This window comes from Hermetia illucens, chromosome 6 (genome assembly GCF_905115235.1).
Source record: "Hermetia illucens chromosome 6, iHerIll2.2.curated.20191125, whole genome shotgun sequence".
Lineage (NCBI taxonomy): Eukaryota > Metazoa > Arthropoda > Insecta > Diptera > Stratiomyidae > Hermetia > Hermetia illucens.
Window position 1 is genome coordinate 25,079,171 of NC_051854.1, and position 12,385 is coordinate 25,091,555.

The window sequence follows — 12,385 nt, forward strand, 5'->3', positions numbered from 1 at the left end:
GTTGGCTTGCTGATGAACTGGCTATTGATCAGCAACTTATAATATGAGGCTTCCTTTATTTAAGCAAGTTATTCGGCTTTACTCTTTTCAGTCGTCTCTTTCTCATCACTTCAGTAACCAACTGTACTTTCAGGTCCCTATGCAGATCCTCATTACGAATGAATCAGGGAGCGTCTACTATGCTTCTAAGCACTTTATTTTGGAATGTTTGCATGATCTTCAGGTTTGATTCTCTGGCACAGCTCTAGAGCTGGATGCTGTGCGTCCATGTGGGCCTTAGAATCTGCTTATAAATTGGGAACTTGAACTGAGAATTCCTCTCCAACAGCCAGTACATTTCTCTCTACCTGGCATTTAACTTGTCCTTTTTTCTTAGGATGTGTCTACTACTGCTAGCTGAGCTTAGCATCTAAATATTTGACCTCACGCGCTTGTGGCACATCTTATCCGTCTACGATGACTTTAGGTGGATTCTATTTTTAAAGTTTTGTGTAAAACAAAACCTTATTAGAATCGATTCAATGTCTGTCTGTCTACCTTTTTTTCCGGAGGTGGAAATTTCGCCTGGACACGCCAGAGAGAACTCTTACGCCAAGGGTCACAAGGACCAGCACTCGCCGACAGTGGCGACTGTGTGCCTCAGCCAGTTTTATCGCTTAGACCATCTCCTCAATGACATCAATTGTGGATCGCCTCGGTCTGAAACCCGCTGTGGTCAAAATACTGACGATACGCTGACGGTGCCTCGGAATCTCCTTTGCCGTTGCTTATCAGCACAAATCCCGCAAACTTCCAGTGGGAGATCCTCGCCTCGAGAATCTGGTTGAGGCATACCCCATTCGAGGGCTCCGGCGTTAAAATCTCCTCCGACTAGAATTTTCCTTTCGTGTTTCTAATCTTCTAATCTCGTCCTCCAAAGCGGCGAGCCTATTCCGAAAAGCTTGCATAGAATCGTTCGGTGTGAGGCAAACACTGGAAAACGTTACTTCCGCACAACGAACCCAAAAGAAACCATTTCCTCGATCATGAGCTCGTACTCGGAAGTTAATTGTATCTCTCACCCAAATGGCAACAGTGCCAAATATATCGGCATACCACGATGATGAACTCCTATCTCAATACTGTTCGCTGAGAAGCAACAAGACAACTCTTCTTTTTTTGCACCATCTGTCCCATCAGATCGGAAGTAGTTGCATTCCTATGCATGTTTGCTTGCAGGATGTGGATCATGATGGCGCTTGACTTTACACTTTCCGTAACTCTTCTTTGGAGACCTGACAACACCCAGAACCGGGAACATGAGCCACATATTCTTTCTGCAGGCCGCGGCGCAAAGGACACATCACTTTCCCATTCGCAAGTCTTTGCTTTGTGTCCGGGTTCGCCACATTTGTAACACAAGTGCACTGATCTGCATTGAAAGCCCTTGCTATATGTCAGTATGCCCAGCACTTACAACCACGCTTTGGAAATTCCCTTGGCCGTATTCTGCAAATAACCAACCCGATCTTTATTTTGCCGCAATGGAAAAGTTAGCTCGCTGTCTTTTCAGGGGCAGTGACAATAGCAAATGTTTGACCTCTGGAGCTGACAGCGGCGTTGTTCACATCTGGGTAATCCCTTTTTATCGTCTCCTCCACCTCTTCCGTATTAGCGAGCAAATCCAGATCCCTTATTTCAAGGGCGCACATGGATTCTAGGCTGGGAACCACTGTTTTCATGCCTATAATGCTTTGGACTATCTCGTAGAATATACTCTTCTGCCTACTCCCTCATTACCAGCTCAAAAAGTGCATCGTCGGTTCGAGTCCGGTGGATAGATTTGACATCTACTCTAGCGTCTTCTGGTTTGGCGTTGTTGTGGACTTCTCGAAGAATTTTCGCGAAAGATCTCCCTTTGTTAGGCTTGATGAGAATGGTCTCTGACCGTGGTTTTCCGCTTCTCTTTTTTTGGCGCTGATGTTGCCATCTTAGTAAACTTCGACTCTGTTACAGTGGAGCCACTATTGTCACTATTCAACTTAGGTTTTTGTTGCTGAGTTTTCTTCTTTTTTCGACGTTGCTTGGTCCGCTTGGTTACCACCTCGCGGAATCCTTCTTATTACGACCTTGTCGGCAGATCTCCTTTTGTCGATTATTTTTTCCTCCTCTGGCGCGCTGAAGGCACTGCGTTTTATGCAACTAGGTGCTACACTAGCGATGTGCTCTCTCTTCACTTCCTCTTCGGCTGTTTCCCAGGAGTTTCGCTGGTGTACATTAAGGTCCAGCAGTTCTTACATCTCCATTATGTCATTTTTCACATCCATGGAGATTTTCGCTGGGCGATAATAGTAGCCTTCATTTTCCATAGGACCACTCCTTTTGAGTAGCCTCTCTTCCTCTACCCTTGTCTTTCTAACGAGGTCCATCCTCTCCGGAGAAATGACTTGCATTTCCGCCTGATTGGGGAATTCGTTACCCTTTTTTCCCGACAAAGGGGTCTCACGAAGCTCGGAGTTTGGCATCTTTTCTCGTGGCCGCTTTTCCGAATTCGAACTCGATCGTGTCTCTCCTCTCTTCTTTTAGCCTCTACAGTGTCACTCCCTTTTTCACTTCTAGTCATCTTGATCGTTGTCACCGTGAGCCTTCCTATTTTTTCAGTAGGTGACCGTTTCAACTTCGCGCTTGTTGCAAAGGGATTTAAAGTAGAATCTCCCATTTTAGCTGTCAGAAGCGCCGAGCGTCGTGTATTGTTGCTCCTTCTGAAAATTTCGGCTATAGCCGGTTGTGTCGTTATGCTTATTGTCATTTTAATTTGAGCCCAAGCTGCAAGCCACCATCCCTACTCCAAAGTCCAGTCGCCTTAGTTTAGTTTAGTTTACTGGGGGGAGCCGCAGGTCCGAGCGCTCAGGCCATTGTTAGGCCCATTTTACTATCCCCGTAAATCGCCTATTCGCTTTAGCGAATCTGAGCACATTCTCCAGAGGCAGTGAATGTACAGATTCTTCATTGAAGAAAACCGTGCCAAGGTGTTCTCGTCTGAGATCTGCGGAGGCCGGGCAACTGCATAAAAAGTACAGGGCCGTCTCCTCATCCTCCTCACATTGGCTGCGCATAGCCGAAACCACCACCCTAATCTTTTCCATGTGGTAGTTTAAGGAGCAGTGTCCCGTTAAAAGCCTTACTAGGGTTTTCATGTCCCATTTCTTAAGGGACAACCAAAATGCCGCTCTAGTGGCCCTAGGCTCTTTCATAAGGATTTTCGGCTGCTGGCAAGAGTCCAAATTTTTCCACTCGGCTGCGTTAGTCCTTGTAATTTCACCCTTCAGAGTAGACTCGACAGTAGCTGGTCGGATTCCAAGAACGAGTTCTGGTCCCACCATTGTGGATCCAGACCCTCGGCGAGCCAGTCTGTCAACCTCCTCATTACCGGCGATGTTAGAGGGTCCCGGCACCCACATCAGGAATGTTTCGTTCAGTCGGCCAAGTTCCAGCAGCACCTGATGACAACTCCACACCAACTGGCTTGATAGGTTGTTGCTATTTAGTGCTGATAATGTCGCCGGACTGAAGGAGCAAATTCGAATGGTGCGACCCCACCATTTTTGCCGCAGACGTTCTTCTGCTGCCAATGAAATGGCATATATCTCCGCCTGGAATATGGTAGTCATTTTTCCGAGGGGTCGAGCCAGTTTTATAATCGGATTCCCCGAGAACACCTTTTCACCCGATCCGCCTTCCATGTCTGACCCGTCGGTGAAGATTATTAAGTCTGTAATCTGAAAAGACTCATGGCCATTTGTCGACCATTCTTCTCTTTTGGTGATTACGACAGTGTATGTCTTTTTAAAGACGAATCTGCAAACCATATGATCGGTCGGCAACCGGGTTGCCGGATGTTTTTCAAGGAATTTCCAGATAGAGGCATGACCGTGTGATTGGTCGCGTTTCCACGTCCCAATGGTATCGAGTCTATAGGCGTCATTGGCTGCTTTCCGTTTCACCTCCAAGTGAATGGGGGGTAAATTTAGGATAGCTTCAAGTGCTGCAGTCAGTGTAGCAGTCAGTGTAGTAGTCATTGCTCCAGTAATACTTTAGCAACCAAGCCTGTGAATCTGCGTTAGCAACTTCCTGCTGTTAGCCAAATTCAGTCTCGGCCTCCAGACGATGCATGCATACAACAAAATTAGTTTTATTATGGATGTATACATCTAGTATATCCGTTTTGGTGAAAGTCCCCAGGTCTTACCTATCGCATTCCTACAGCACCAGAGCAATCTGCAGGATTTCTTGGAGTCGAAATGTACTCCTAAGTACTTGACTGTTTGCGCCAGCTGGATTTCCGCCCCTGCTAAGGTGGGTAGCGTATAGCTGCCCCTCCCCCCCCCTGACGTTCCTAGTGAACATAACTAGTCCAGTCTTCCTAGCGTTCACCGTGAGTCAATTGCGGAAGCACCAACTGTGAATTTCATACAGAGTTCAAGGGGTCTCATACTGTGTCCGCAAACTTGCCGGTAATTATTACGGCTAGGTCGTGCGCAAAAGCTTGCGCGAAGACTTTTTTGTCCTCCAGGAGCCACAGCAGGGTATCCATTACCAGGAGCCATAATAATGGAGAGAAAACCCGTCCTTGTGGGCAGCCCCTAAGACATCCTGCTTCAATAGACTTCTGGCCGACCGATATGCGGATTTTTCTCCACTCTCTCCATTCTCTCTATTACCAGCGCAGGAATGATGCCATCCGAACCTATAATAATAATCGTTGGCGCAACAATCCATATTGGATCTAGGCCTTGAAGTGTGTTAGAGCACTTCATTCAAGACCGGAACCTGGAGACTTGTATCTATGGAACGAATTAAATGCCCATTTTACTCGCTCCAGTGATACTACTTTGCATGCCACATTCCAGTCTCTCGGTTGAGGGCTGTATGCACCTGTTGGACCCGAGATTAGATTTTGGATGCTGCCTGGGAAGTGCACTTCAAGCAAATGGTTTGCCGTTTCTTCATCGCTTCCTGTGCGCCTCCCTGTTCTGTAAACATAAATATCCCAGTTCAGCTTTGAGGTTGCCTCGAGAGAATTAGTCTCTTCGCAAAAGCGCCTCCATGATGATCGTTTAACTGATCTTATCCTCTTCTTTAGAGCCTTCTGTGCTTCTTTATAGCGATTCCTGCTAGCGCCTGAATCACAGTTTAAAGCACGATTGAGGAGCATCCTTGTCGTTCTCCTCTGTTTAGCCAAATCCGAGTTCCACCATGGTGTTTTACCCTTCTTGGGTATCTTAAGTGGACAGCTTTCTTCGAAAGCTTCTCTCATGGTTGTGATCATCTGGATTGTCTTCTCAATTGCGGCAATGGATTTGATGCGCTTCCCAGGGATCCCTGTACCAACCTATAACATTAATCTGAAAGCCGTTTTCACAGGATGCCACTCTCGCGTACTAAGGTAACAGAATGCCACAAGTGTCATCTCATCTCATCCTATTCCGAGTCGTTTGTTAAACCAGAAATGAATGCCATGTCGGGTCGTTGTCATTGTCGCTGTTCATATCAGTTCACCACCAGGTTGATTAGTGGTTATCCGGAGCTATCAATTGGGAGGTGTGTGTGGACTTAGTTCGGAAATAACAAGGAAACTTTGCCCTGTCTGTCCGAACCCGTTTGGCTTCAAAGCATCGTCCACGTGCCGAAAAGCCAAACGCGTTTGCGTTGAAAAGCAAATTTGAAATATTTTTGTGTGTGTGCATTTATAAAAAATGTCTACCAGCGATGATGCCCATACAATTCTCGTTCACAGCCTAAACAAACATGATATTCTAGGTCTAAAAAGCTGAAAGCGGATTTTCGAAAATATCTCCTCCAAATGGCAGATGGAATCAGAGCCCCAGGTCGGGTGCCAGTGAAGACGGGACCGAAATTCGGGGCTTCAGATATTAAATCCTTTTTTGCTTTTTCTTATGCAAGTAACATTGGGTGCACGACTATTCATCATATTATACTGATAACATATAATGTCTTAGAGTGCAATAGGAATCATTATTTTAATCCACCATGTTTGCTAACTATTGTGGAATTTGTACAAAACTTTCAAGTTTCGGAACCTATCTTATGAGTCGAGTTTCTGCACAATTGGTTCTAAGGTGAACTAAGCGGGCTTTTCCAATTTCCAAAATGCAGTAATATATTATTATTAATTTTACTTGGGAAGGTATTAGCAGGGGATATTTGTATTTTGAATGATAGATTTTATGTAGAATGCACATGAGCTGACAACTGTGGCATTTTGTTACCTTACTACTTCTGGGAACGGCTTTAACTTGGCGGCTTGGATAGCGGCTTTAGATTGTGCTAAAAACCAAGAAAAAAACACCTTCCAGACAGAATATCTCAACTGCAGACTGTAGCAGTCGAAGCGAATAAAAGAAGGACCTTATAAGTATATATGTAACTGGCAAGGAGGAATAGATGACTCATATCAAAGAAGCCAAGGTATAGTCCATTCTTGGAGAAAAAGATATGATTTCCCAATTAATATAACAGAATTTTTCTGCTTCAATTAATTTATTGAAACCTAATCAAAAAACAAGAATAAAATAACTTCACGAGCAACAATCACTTAATCCTACAAGCCTTCTCTTCTTGAATTGGTGGGAATAATGATGTTTCACCAGTAATTAGGTCGACTAAGCCTAAAGCTGTTTCACTTTTGAAATAATCCGAACCAACCTGAAATATAAAGAAAAATTTAGAAAACCTGAGTAAATAAGTGTCCTACATGCAATCGAATTTTGTTAATTAACTAGGGGTCAAGCTACAATAAACCAGATACAGCTGCAAGTACAGTCTGATTAACCCAAAAGTTGGAATAAGTCTCAATCTTCGATATTCATACTAATCTTTCCGTACCTTTTCAATTCCTCTCATTATATATTCCAAAAACTCTGAGGATACGTATTTTTCGAGATGCTTTGGTGTTAATTCGGAAACTACTTCATTCAAAAATTCATTCGCCTCATCATCTTGCGCTAATCCCTGAAATTTTGACACCATATTTTGTATGGAAGGCTGCAATAGAGAGAAAGATCTTTTTCAGTTTATATTCTTCTGGTTTTAAAATGTCATCAATATTCAGCAATACTTTCAAGTTAACGATGTCCAAAGCCCATTTCTCATTGTTAAAGACAAAGCCGCCTTTAGTGTTTAAACGTACTCCATGTAGCTCGAACCTAGAGAAAACATCGTAGAAAGATACATGATGATAACATATTGATATCAAAGTCATACTCAAATTTATCTTCACTATCCAAATTGAATAGTTCTCCAATATGTCCTTTCGACGCATATTCCCCAGAAACCACCACTTTTGGGAGGGATATATTCAATGTGAACTCGAAACCAGCTACGTGGAATTTAACATCGTCGACATCAAAATTGGAGAGTCCACTTATGTGGACGTTGCGAATGTATCCTTTTAATCTGTGAAAAAAAGGCTTTGGTTATTACAACGTGTGCATGGACAAAAAAATGAGGTAAGTTAACATACTTACTTGCCAATGTCATTATTAACCTCTAATGGCACGTCTTCCTTTAGAGCTAAGGGTTCTAATTGTGAAAGACCATTGGGATCGTGGTAGCACATCCTTCGACGAAAGTTTTCAAGAGTGTTACGTATATGAGACTCATCTACTCTGCTTACAACTATAAACACGCATAAAAAAGTCTTTACTATACAATTCTTACAAACAAAAATCATATAAATATATACGACCTTTAGAGAGAAAAGAGTGAATATCATACGAGTCTGGTCATGAAAATTAAACTAATCCCTCTATTACCCATTTTTCCATAGAAATTCCTATCCCGGGCCTCGAGAAAACTCTCTCTATTCCGGATCCCGAGAAAACTCCGGGAATCTCCCCTTTCCATCCCCTTCAGATCAAGGTTGAATGTATAACTTGAACACAATCATATGTGAACGAACTAGTAACTACCATGTCATTTATTTTGACTATCCCAGTTTTTTTCCTTCAAAGCAGATATATAGTCGCTTCTGAAAAGGAACCGAAATCGCAAAAGATTCAACTTTCAAACTTGGAACAAAAGTTCGAAATTCAAAAAATGGCTGAAACTCTTCAGACGCTGCTTCACTTCGGCCCTGGAAGCAATAAGATATCTGCTCCATTTTTATTGATGCATAAACATAACATACATATGAATAATTATTGTTTAGGACAGTGAGGGATCCTAAGTCTACATCCACATCTTGGACCGGACCAAATGGAGAGCAACTTACTGTCACGTTTTTCTGGTCCACGGATCCCCCGTTTGGGCTATGGCACCCAAGCATTTAAACATGATTAATGCCAAACGATATTCTCATGTTCCTGCTTTAGTCACTAAAATCCAACATCAATTCCTTCTCACAGAAAACCGTCTTCCGGTGAGCTGTCATCTATTCACAATAGATCTACGCATCTCATTCTCAATAAAGAGTTGGTCGCCATAGTGCGTCATAAACACAGTTGGTGACATTACACTTCTCACCCCCGCTTAAATACACCTAATACCAAGAGAAATGGTTGAGTAACCAACTCCTAAAGAGCCGATCATTCAGATGCGTCTTACCATTGGATATTGTTGCACTGCTTAGCCATATTAGACTGGCCAGCCCACAAACTAGAACCACAGCACGACACATCTTAACTATCACATCTATTGCTCTACTGCATCTGATCAGTACACGCCGCGGTGTAATCACTTTCCTTTGTTATTGTTGACTAAATACTTTTGGATTAATTTTGTCCACTGTCATATCTTATCAGTTTTAAATACCCCACAAACACGCGAGCTTCGTACTGAAGCCCGCTAAGTGTTGTTCGATATGGAGCGGATATAAAAGCTTGCATGAATCAAGGGCAATCATGGGGGATATGAATCAGCCTTTCATTCGCAATTAACGAATTGTTCGTGGTTTTTTTGCCGAATGTTGAATGCATTTGTAAGAAGTTGATATGCACGTGTAGCAAAGCTTGTAGGGTTTTGTAGGAATAAAATTTGTTTATTTTAAAATCTAACCACTTTCGCTCTGTCCTGTAGTATAGTGATGGCATCAAGATTGCTAATTTTCGTGAAACTCGCGACACACTATATTAGGAGGCTTATTTTCACGTAGCTAGGGGTAGGGTAGGTATCAGTGGCCGCTCCGAGGAGCGCTTTGGTGCGCCGTTTTGATGCCACAAACTTCTAAGACCGTAACTGTTATTATGGGAGCAGGGAGACAGAGATCTTCAGAGCCAGCCCGTAGCATTCACGAAAGAAAGCAGCTCTCCCATCCTGCAGCTAGAAATCTCTCTGAGGTCCCCAAAGAATGGTTTACCCAGTGTTTGCAACGTGACACTAGCCAAAGCTGGGCAATCGCAGAGAAAGTGTTTGAGGGTTTCCCTTCCTTCTCCGCAACTTCAGCAATGCAAATTGTAGGGTATGCCGAGCCTAGCGGCATGGTCCCCTATGGGCCAGTGCCCCGTGCAATCTTGAATGCATTTGCACGCGTCTGGCACAGGAACTCTCGTGATCGGGCTAAGTTATAAGCGGGCCCAATTCTCCTTGACTTGGCACAGCTCGTAAGCCTTCGACATCTTAGTCCCGCGGCTGCTAGGTAGTGCGAGTAGACTCGGCCTCCGACAGCCGCCAGCGGAACACCGATTGTATTCGCCGAAGAACTGTTAAGAGCAGAGCCTCAACTGACCAACCCGTCAGGCCGCCCATTCCGCTCTATGTTCCTATGCCCGGGAACTCAGAGGAGAGTGACCTTGAGCGTGCCGTCCAGACGATTCACCGCGTCTCTACATTGCCCCACCAGCCTGGAAGATGTCGTGGCTGAGTACAAGGCCTTGATAGCCGCTTGGCTGTCGGTCTATTTTCACGTATTTTTCGGTTTTTTTTTAGCTACAGGAAGCAATTGAATATTCGAGGATCTGTCTTTTGATACTTTATTAGGAGGATGCTTGGGTGCACACATTCAAAACAGCAACGCATCCCTAAACAGCTGTTTTTAGATTTTGGCTCCAAAACATTGACACTCGTGCAAACGAGTGGTTGATATTGCCACGCACTCAATAATAATGATCTTTAATGAAGGATTTTTGTCCATTTTGCTAGTCATGAACGTGTTGGGGATTACTTTGGGAGACGAGAAACGCACTGACAGGTCAGGGTCAGTAACGCTGCAAAAAGGACCCGGATTGAACACAAGTAAATGCGGCCAGCCGAAAACATTTTCTTAAGGGGATCATCCCGTGTGAAGACCGTTTTTAAGGTTTTGTGTAAAACAAAACCTTATTAAAATCGGTTTACTGTCTGTCTGTCTTCTTTTTTTTTTTTGAGGAGGTGCAAATCTTCGAAAGACACTGGTCTAGACACACTAGTGTGTGGGATTTTTACCCACTAAAACCACCTCCGACTCCCTCCCTGCTCCGCGGAACCACCATAAGATATTACATCACGGGGCTTAGTCACCTTTCTTCTATACGCGGCGCACGTGACTGCGCTTTTGCGCTCTCCTCTGCTTTCGCAGTTTATTTTGGATAAATGCGATCATGTCTTTCTGTCTGTCTGTCTGTCCGTCACGCGCATTTTTCTCGGAAACGGTTATAGGGGTGAACACCAAATTTGGTAGAAAGGTGGGAACTGTGAACGCTCGTTCATACCGTCAGTTACATCCTTTTACGTTGACTTTAAGGAGGGGTCCCCATACATCAAATAAAATCATGTGGAGCATAAACCTAAATGTGTCGGTTAGTACTTTCCGCAGCTGATTTTAGTTTTAACATTTGTTAGAAAGCTGGGGAGTGCGGGAGTTGAAAGTGATCATTTCTTTCAGGGGGCCATTTTCAGAAACTACCCAACAGAAAAATCCGAAAAAAATCAGGAGGCTGCCACTATATGGTGCCTGGGTTTCGAAATACCTTCCATACCGATATCTGTTCAGGTTTCTTGAAGAAACAAATGTAAAGCCTTGGGTTCAATTCTTATGATTTAGCGAAGTCATTCGAACATCATTCAGACCGATAAATATGCATTTTATTACGGCGACAGAAACCTGGCATGTGACATTTGACCTGTTTAACACTGCAATTTCTGAACGACTCTGAATATCAAAAAATCACTTTGTCCATACATTCTACACTATATCTAGATACAATTGATGGCAAAAAAATCGATTCCTCGAATCCGACACACGGGATGACCCCCTTAATGATTAAGAAGGATTCTACGGCCGTGACATTGCAGATTGAACCATAATTTTCTGCAATCATGTTTTACACCACACTTTACCTTTAAACGCATTTTCCCGAAAGTTGACTTTTTTAAATATTGTGGCATCGCTTCTACCAGAAACAAACACATCTCGCTATGATTTCCCAGGCTACTTCTTGACAATTTTGATTTGTTCCATTTTTAAAGCCTCTAAAAGGTTAAAAATAGTGCAAATGTATTATATATTTTTGCCAAGTTTCAAAATTTTTGTGGTAACATCATGGTCATCAAATATCAATATACATCCAGAGTTTTATCTGATTCGCTATTGGTTGTCCTCTGGTTTAGCCCCTTTTTTTCTCCTCAAGACCCTTCTCTCGAAGGTAGTGGCCAGTTTTTCGGAAATTTGTGTTAAGGTCCATGTTTAAGTCTTATTATCGATTTGCTTACTCGACGCTTCCTGGCGGTCAAAGGGTAGCATAGGTCCCAATGCGAAACGTGGATTGCAACTCACGATTGAGCATAAAACCTGCAAATGCCTGTTGAACCAACACCAACCGCTCTACTAACAAACTCTATCTCCACCTGATGCAAAAAAAGAGGACTCAACGAATCCCCCTGGAAGATGCCTCTCCTCCCTTCTGCTCCTTGGACAGAATGTTGATGTCAAAGTGTGCATATACCCTTCCACTAATAATTGACTTAATGAATTTGTAGAGGGTTGGTAAACAAGTAATCGGTCTTATGTCCGTTGGGTCCCCCACCGTGCCTTTTTTAAGGACAGGGTAAGCGATTCCTGCAGTGAGGAAATTCCTCCGGTCGACTAATGATCTGGTTTATGCCATGTGCCAGCCGACTATGTATACTGGTAAATTTTTTATACCATCCGATCCAGACTAGAACCCCTCCAATTCTTCGAGCTGTTTATGGCTCGCCGGACCTCCTCTTCGGTCACATCCGCAAAATTCATGCCAGGCATAGTGGCATGGCGGGTGCCTTCGGTGGTTATCCACTCAGCATGCTGGGCGGGTAACCCCCAAAGTCCACCCCGATATTCTTTCGCTCCCGTCATCGAAAACTGTACTGTTTGGACGCTCTGTTGGGATTCGTTGAGATATCTGAAAAAACTCCGCCAGTTCCTTACGAATCT

General features: G+C 43.6%; 1 protein-coding gene across 1 annotated transcript; it reads right to left on the reverse strand.

Moving 5' to 3' along the window:
- Window positions 1-6,534: 6,534 nt before the first annotated feature.
- On the reverse strand, window positions 6,535-8,829 carry LOC119660379. The gene is made up of 6 exons (XM_038068898.1): window positions 8,605-8,829; window positions 7,527-7,677; window positions 7,264-7,455; window positions 7,118-7,205; window positions 6,886-7,044; window positions 6,535-6,705 (listed from the first exon to the last, which is right to left on the reverse strand). The coding sequence occupies exons 1-6, from the start codon at window positions 8,675-8,677 to the stop codon at window positions 6,592-6,594; spliced, it is 777 nt and encodes a 258-aa protein (XP_037924826.1). The 5' UTR covers window positions 8,678-8,829; the 3' UTR covers window positions 6,535-6,591.
- Between the last annotated feature and the right edge of the window lie 3,556 nt (window positions 8,830-12,385).